We start from the raw sequence: 8,320 nt of genomic DNA, 5'->3' as shown, positions 1-8,320 counted from the left end.
TATCCAATGTGAATGTTATTTGGAGTTTCAATTACCGGGAAGACAATCAAGCCGCTAATTGGCTCGCTAAATTAGGAAGTTCTACTCAAACTTGTAGAGTGGGATCTACTCCCTCTCCTCCTTACATACTCTCTTAGTTGGTGATAATATTGATGCTCTTTATATTCGCAGAGTTGCTTCTTTCTAAGTCTCATTAGGTGGCCGTGATTTTGTGCTCGACCCTTCCTATTTCCTCTACCCTTTTCTTTTTCCTGTGCACTTTGGAGACTTGGATTTTGCGGTTTATGAACAACTATACTACTCTGTTATACTTTAATTGGCGCAAGGTGATCCAGGATACCTCCACCATTTATTCTCGGGTATATAAGGGAGGCCCATGGCTCCCTTTTTGGAAGCTCATTTACAGATACCTCTCTTGGCGTATTTTGATGTGCGAGGAGGCCCAGGGCTCCTTTGCTTTGGTTGAGAGGTGTTTTGGGATGATTGTTATGAGGGGTATGGAGTATGAGAGACACTATTTTCGGTTTGCTTTGATGGTTTTATTGGGGGTTTGGAGGCTGGATATTTTTAAAGGACAGTATCTCTTATATTTGGAGCCCACAGCTCCAAAATCCTTTGCCAATATTTTTGTTTGGGTGGGCTGTACTGGTTCAGGTTGCTGAATTTTGGTGGTAGATTTGCGGGGTGCTTCTCTTGCCTCGGGTTGTCTGTTTTTGCTGTTTGGATTTTTGGAGAAACTTGGACCACTATGATTTTCTTCCCATTTACACTAACCAATGCATTTATGTTTCAACCCTTATGAGTTGCAGGTTTTTGGATGTTACTTCGTCGGATCCCTGCCCTTGTGAAGTCTCTCTTCAGCTTACAAGTTTCTTACCTTGCTGCTTTTCTTATACGTGTACTTTTTGGGTATACGTCATTTATTTGTGTATACGTTTTGATTTGATACATGTATTTTTAAGTTTTTCTTCTTTTGGATACGGTTTTTATCTTTTTTTGGGTGGAGTTGTAATGAGGAAAATGGAACACCTAGGATCTTCTGTTTTTTATTTTCTAGAGGGGATCCTTGTTTTCCCAAAAAACTTTGTAATCGTTTTTTTTGAAATTAACACGTAAGGAGCCACGAGCTGCTCTTTCTATAATATATATATATATATATTGCAAAAAAAGAGTGATTCATTCAAGTGAAACTTGAGCAATAAAGAAGATGGGACCATTATGATCCGCTTGGTTTACTCTGATTTAATTTTTCATGAAATTACATCTATGCTTCGCTATTGTCATCACATTCAATCGAGCAACTTATGGATCACATATAGATGCCAACAATTTCTTTATTCTCTCTTAACTTGATCATTTTCTCTCCACTCCTTAGCCATCCTAACTTATTTGGAAGTTTCAAATTGCAATTTTGTAACTGTTTCCCACAAAAATTCATATTTACAAATTTATTCTTAGAAAATTAATTATGCAAATTTTCTTGAGACTTTTAAATCACTCTAAACCATAAGATTATTTTGTTCTCAACATTTATTTCTTTTGCTAAATGAAAATTAATAAACACATTTTACACATAGATGGTAATATGCAGCATGACCGAAAATTGCATGTTAGTACAAAATGTTGAACTAGCTGATGATCAAGATGTTGTTCTAAAAAGTAGCATCCCCAAAAAAAATATGACGCCAAAGAAAATATCAAGCTATAAGAAACTCACTATGAAACCAAAGAATGTACATGAACGTTGATTAAGAAAATTAATGAGTCAGTATCGAGTAAGCAGACTAAAAAAATAAAACAAATTAGGAGAAACATTTTTTTTCAAAATAAGCCAAAAAAATATTATAATTATGCCAATAAAATAAACATATGGCATTTGTGGTGATTAACAAGGTTTCTATAAGCATGCATACTAGATTTACAATTTGGAGCAACTTACTGTGAAGCCCACTCTAGCACTTGGGGGAAGTGTTTTTGGATAATCTTGCATCATACATTCCAGACGAGTTGAGGATTTGAATGACGTCTTACTAGAATTCTTGTATCTGCAACAATTACAATTTAAGAAGTTAAAAATACATTTGACTTCCGCAAATAAGAATTTGTTTTGATCTATGCAGAACCAATTTAGCTAGTGGTACCCAAACATGTATTTAATATTTAAGATTAGTAGATGTATTTCGAAGAAATATAAAGGCTACGTGGAAGGATATTCCATAGGCGTAAAAGGTTTGCAGTTCACTTCTTTTGTTGTTGATATGAAGTAAATGAATGTAAAATAAAATTAGGAGACCTGTATTATCTGTTTATTTAAAATGTGGCAAATTAAGCTCCTTCCTTTTCCCCTACATTTGTCAATGAAAACCCTCCGCTTCACTATCCACTCTGGCTCCTTCGCTGCTCCCTTAGCAGCTCCCCCTCCCATATTGATTAGCCTATGCCTCCTCCCATCTTTCTCCAACATAATCACATTTGTGCCTTTCCCTCCCCCTTCCTCTTTAGCTCCATGTCTGTTTTGGCTCCACCTTTCCCTCCAAGTTTAACTCCAACTCCAACCGCAACTCCGCCTCCCCATAATCTAGTTTCATGCATTTTCTTCACAATCAACCATAGAGAAAGATTTTTTTTTTATTTCTTTTAGAACAAACCAAATGATTCTTAAAATGCATGCATCCTGAAAAAATGCAACCAAACAAACACAAACACAGACGGGATGAGGTAGCTAATTTAAGCATTTCAACAACTTTTACACGAACAAGCAAGCCAACTAGGAGAAAGAAAAAAGCCTTAAAAGAAGCTACTATCAGGGAGTGAACAAAAAAGTTAAAATTTGGCTATATACATCAATAGACAAATCACTTTTCAACACAAAAGCATAAGCTAATGGATGAGGGTTATGCTCGTGGTTTATCTCTTTATTTTCCTCCCTCTCCCTTGCTCCTCAGCCTTTTGCAGCCCTCCCCCACACCCTCTATTTGTTGTCATACCCTCCCACAGCCCCGCTGTCGGCTGTCGCACCCCGGTCCCTAGCTTGTTGTCCAGCCGCCCCACCCCTTACCTGGCTTGTTGGCACATGCTCCAACACCCTTTGTTTGTTGTCGTACCCTCCTACAACCCCATTGTCGGCTGCCACAGCTTGCCGCAGTCCTCTGCTTGTTGTCCAATTGCCACACCACTCCCTCGACTTGCTGTCGCATGCTCCAACAACCATTTGTTTGTTGCCCAGTCGCCAAACCACCTTTTCCTTGTCATTGTTAAACCTCCCTACCACTTACAGCTCTCCGTTTCCACTATCTCGACACGCAACCCACCATCGTCGATCATTGCCCTACGGAGCTTTTGTGCTTATGCCATTGCTTTCCTATTTTTAAGTGTCTTTTTTTGTAAACCCTTTAATTTTAACTTATCGTTCCATAGTGGTTTTTCGGTTAAGTTCAGCATCAATTGACATCAAAGTCAGGTTAGCCCTAGTTCTATCGTAGGGTTATCTAGCATCTGTCATTGACCCGACCCACAATTACATAGATTTTTAAGCTCTTAAAAATGATAAAAAACTTGACCCACTTTATATTTAAGCGGCTGGCGTGCAAAACAATATTTTATAAAATTTAGAATTTGATTTATATTTCACACACTAGGGGTTCTACGCGAGTATACGTATTGTTTCAAGTATTATAGAGTTTTCTTTTAGAGCGCATTTTCTATCTGGAATCCTGACGTAACTCTACATGCCGCGCAGGTCATTCCTGAGTTATTTTCAGGTTATTTTTGGGTTATTTTCAATAATCCCGAAATAACCCAGAAATAACCAAAAAATAAAAACCGCGGATTATTTCTGGGTTATTTCGGGATTATTGAAAATAACCCAGAAATAACTTGAAAAAACTCAAGAATAACCTCCGCGGCACGTAGAGCTACGTCAGGAGTCCCCACAGAAAAATTAGGCTTTCTTTTAAGACCCAAAATATCGATCCCACAAAGAAGCGAGGTAAGACGTACCTTAGGCTAATTCTAGTTTACTACTTTAGTTTGGAAGATCGATTAAGATAGTGTTTTATCTAGCAACTACTTCTAAATGCAAATATTAAATGTAATGATAACAACTATTCCTAAATGCAAATATTAATTTTAAAGATAACTTTTCTATATATAAATATAACTTTCCGTATAAATTATTTTGAAGAATTTTGAGATATTAAAGACTACCCTCCGCGTGTAATGACCTAAATAATGTGAATGAATGAAATGCTTATAATATAATATTGTCAGTGACAAATAAGAGCATACCTATTCTTTACCCCCTCCCGATGCTATTATTATGTGTTAATTGAATCAATAATCTGCCTCAGCTGGTTTTCTAAATTCCTTATTGCAACCCCTTAACTTTCCAACTGACTCGCCATTTGAATCACAACTTCTTCTAATAATAATTCCTTCTCCTCATCCTGTGGGTTGGAGTTAAATTCATGAGGGAAAGAAAGTTCATTGTTATAATCGTCATGATTATTCCAACTACATGTCCGTTTAAATTGATTATCTTCCCAAAATTGGTCTTCTCCTCCAAAATTATTATTTCAGTAAAATTCAAATGATTTGTCCAACCTGGGTTATAACAATCAGAATAAGAATTATGTAACTCATGGCCAGTTTCAAGTCATTGTCCAAATCAATTTTCCTCAATAATTGGGATCCTTAATTAGCATTATAGTCCAAATATGAATATTTATTATATTATCGATCCGCCATTTTTATCATAAATTCATGGAGCCTTTTCTGATTCATAATCTTCCTAACAGTTCTCTCTCAATCTTAGTCAGAGGGTTCAAAGTCTGCAATACCTAAATGACACATACAAATCTAAAGACTTAGCTAATAGAACAGATCTCTACAATATTTTTAGTATTTTTTATTTTTTCTTTAAAACAAACACATAATAATTAAACACACTATATAATAATACAATAATTTTCAAATCTAAGTCTTACAGGTTTAACTAAAATTCTCCTTAATTTCTTACCGTTGCTTCCCCGAAAATTATGTAAAAAGTATTTACAACAATTACAAAGAAAATGAAGAATACAATACTTAGTTTTTTTCCTCTGAAAGAAAGAAGAAAAATCTCTCCAACAAAGTCTTCTGCTGATCCATGCGCCGCTCATACTTCCTTACTCATATCTCTCAAAATCCCTTACCAATCTATCCAGAAAATAAAGAAATTTACATCTCCATAAACTCACGCCAAACTCCTAAAATTCTTCCTAATTTCTTCTCTGGACTCCTCTAATTACTTCATAATTACTCCTTATGAGAGGTGCCAACCCCCTATTTAAAAAGAAATAAAAACCCCTCCTTTCTCCAAGAGACATCTCTTCATCCAAGAGACACATCCTTTCATTCCAAGAGACACTTCTCTTTATCCAAGAGCCTTTTCAAGTGCCTAGATTCATTGAATCACTCTATGGGGCGTCCAAGTTGTCCAAAAGCTTCCAGAACATCCCGAATGACCTAGAATTGCTCAAAAGTAGTCCAATAACCGTCCCAGGCACTATAGCTCTAGTGTCTGGCGCTATGGCGCCATTCTGAGCGCTATAGCGTCACCCTGCGCGCAGCTCCAAGGTTTCGCCCCATTTCAGCTCCGTTGCGCTTCAGATTGGTATACCTACAAGATAGACATAAAAATAACATTTTTTTTAAGTGTAATTTCATTCAAAAACATGGAATAAATATGAAGGATATTAAGCATGAAAAGTCATATCAAAATGCGCCAGATGAGAATTTTCTTCTTTACTCAATTTAACTCAAAATAGCACCATTTTCCTTCATTTTCACCAAAAGTCCATTTCTTGTAGCTGAAGACAAAAATATGCAAAATATCTTCTTTTAAAGTGTAATATCATTAAAAATGTGCATAAAATGAACATGAAATGTATACTAAAAACAGGTGATTTTTATGTGGATCAGTCATACCTAAACCATCTCTACTTCAAAAAATTTCCTTCATATCCTCATATATACTCTTCCAATTCTCAAACCTTAACCATGCCATTAAGGAAATACCTGTCGAAACCTACTTGAAAAGAGATACAATGAGAGAGTCTTGTAGAGATTGTAGATGAGACCCAGAAGGAGATTACCCTCGATTGTGATATAGAGAGTCTAAGGGGAGAAAGGGACGAATCTGAATCCCTTTCACAGGAAGGACTTCAATGATGAGGAAGACATGCCACAATGCTTCGAAATTCATTATTAGAGGGGGCCGAGAAAAGAGGCAACGTATGGAGGACATAGAGATTTCAAACTAAAAGTGGATCTATCGAAATTCAATGAAGGGATGGATCCAGATAATTTCATCGAATGGTAGCAGTCGGTAGAGAGAATCTTCTAGTATGAAGGGGTGAACCGATCGGAATGTTTGCTCGCAAGTGTGGAAACCTCCTTAGGTGCTTTGAGGGACAGTGCAATCACTAGTGAGATCCGTGAAGGGCGTGCATTTTGCATTAAACATAAAAAGGAGTACAAAGAGTACAAAAAACAGGCCCTTAGACCTAAGCAAAAGAAATCTTATCATCCTGGAGAATGTCAGAAAGCTCTGAGGATTTAAGAACCGTATCAAAGGAAAAACTATACAAAAGAGTCCTTTGGGCAAAAAAATAGGCAGCTTTGTTAAGCTCCCGATGAACAATATGAAAAAGAACCTGCCTAAAAGAAAAGAGAAAAACAAAAGTATGACATTGTTCCAAGTTCTCCTTCCAAGCCTTATGAGCTAAAGAAATCCTCATAATAAAGTTGATGATGTTGATATCATCTCCTTCAATAATGATACCCTTGACTTAAAGCATCCAAGGTTGGGTGGCCTGCTCCAGCAAAAGAATAGTTTGGAGTTCAACAAATCCGCTATCCCAATGATGTAACCAGCTTCCCCGTTTCATCCCTCATAATCATGCCAACACTAGCTCTATGGTCCGGGAGAAGCGCACCGTCCACATTAACCTTAATCCATTCCCAAGGGGGCTGGGAAGGGCTATGAGATTGGCTAGTGCCCCAGGGCTAGAAATACTAGTGGCCAAACTCATTTTCAACTAAAAAAATTGAGTCGATAAGGGCCAACCACTCTTGTAAAATCATCTTGCACTCAGATTCAAGGATCAAGAATACTTTAAATTAAAAACTTCCCATATGAGCTACTATTATGTTCACTCCTTGATTGTCTACCAAAATACTAATCAAAATCAACATCAATAGCATAATCCAAAGTATTTATAGCTGGCTCAATGAATTCAAAATTTTTATTAATTCTTGTTTATTGTTGCCTAAGGTGTTAAACTTATTCTTTCTTAATTATTTTGATTGAATTCCATGATCTTTTCATGTTACAAAGGTCTAAACGCCCTTCTTTTTAATCATCCATCTTTAATTTTGTCTACTCTTCTAATGGGAGCATTTTTCACCCTACATTCTACGTCCAAGCTACTTAATTTATTTTCAATTGACTCAAATTTAAATGGATTGCATTCTAAGTATTCCTTTAATATAGTCATGTCTTAATTTGTCACTCAAAATTTTGGGACAAATCCATTAAAGTTCTCTTTTTCACGAAACTCAACCTAGCTATCAGCAATCTTCTAACTAACCAACTCTCAAATACATAAATTACCATCAGCCTGGTTGCAGTTTTATAACAATTACCTTTACATCTCCATGATGTCCTCTAATCCTGAAAATAAATAAATAAAGTTTCTTGTCGCAATATTTCCAATAGAAATTAATCCTTCCCCATTCCTCAATCCCCATTCCCCTCTCCCTGCAGTTAACTGGTCATTGCTTATTTCTATTCATACCTTGTTTCCTACCACAGAGTACTTCTCTTACAACAGCAGCTAAAACAATTGTTAGTTGTTACAAATATTTTATCATGATATATCCTTAAAAGGTATAAAGACGCTACGGTAAAAATACAATAAATAACAGCTGCATCCAAATTTTAACACAAAAGGCTGCATTAATGTTGTCTTTATCAGGTTGCCATTCTTGCTACCACCCATACTGCATCCTCAGAAGTACATCATGCAAGGCACATATAGATGAAAGTACTGTTTTTACTAATTCCATCAATACGCGACAAAGCATTGATAGTAGACAATAAACTGATTACTGATTCAAAGGGATTTTGTGTGCTTTATGTCTCATTTTGAGTAAGTTGTAATCCTTGTGAGTGGGTTTTTTGTACCCACTCATTAAAACCTTTGTATCATATCTTTTATATCAATGAAGTTTGTCTTTTAAAATATATATATATATATATATATATATATATATGTAT

At 36.1% G+C, this 8,320-nt stretch overlaps 1 protein-coding gene across 1 annotated transcript in view; it reads right to left on the bottom strand.

The window, feature by feature from the left end:
• Nucleotides 1-8,320, bottom strand: part of LOC110033390 (UDP-sugar pyrophosphorylase) — an 85,185-nt gene that overhangs the window by 30,346 nt on the left and 46,519 nt on the right. Inside the window, exon 13 of the mRNA XM_020737352.1 lies at nucleotides 1,940-2,045. Within this exon, the coding sequence (XP_020593011.1) occupies nucleotides 1,940-2,045 (106 nt within the window). The remainder of the gene's footprint in view (nucleotides 1-1,939; nucleotides 2,046-8,320) is intronic.

Source organism: Phalaenopsis equestris, unplaced genomic scaffold (genome assembly GCF_001263595.1).
Source record: "Phalaenopsis equestris unplaced genomic scaffold, ASM126359v1 Scaffold001164, whole genome shotgun sequence".
In the NCBI taxonomy this organism is placed as follows: Eukaryota; Viridiplantae; Streptophyta; class Magnoliopsida; order Asparagales; family Orchidaceae; genus Phalaenopsis; species Phalaenopsis equestris.
This window is presented reverse-complemented; position numbering and strand designations above follow the sequence as displayed.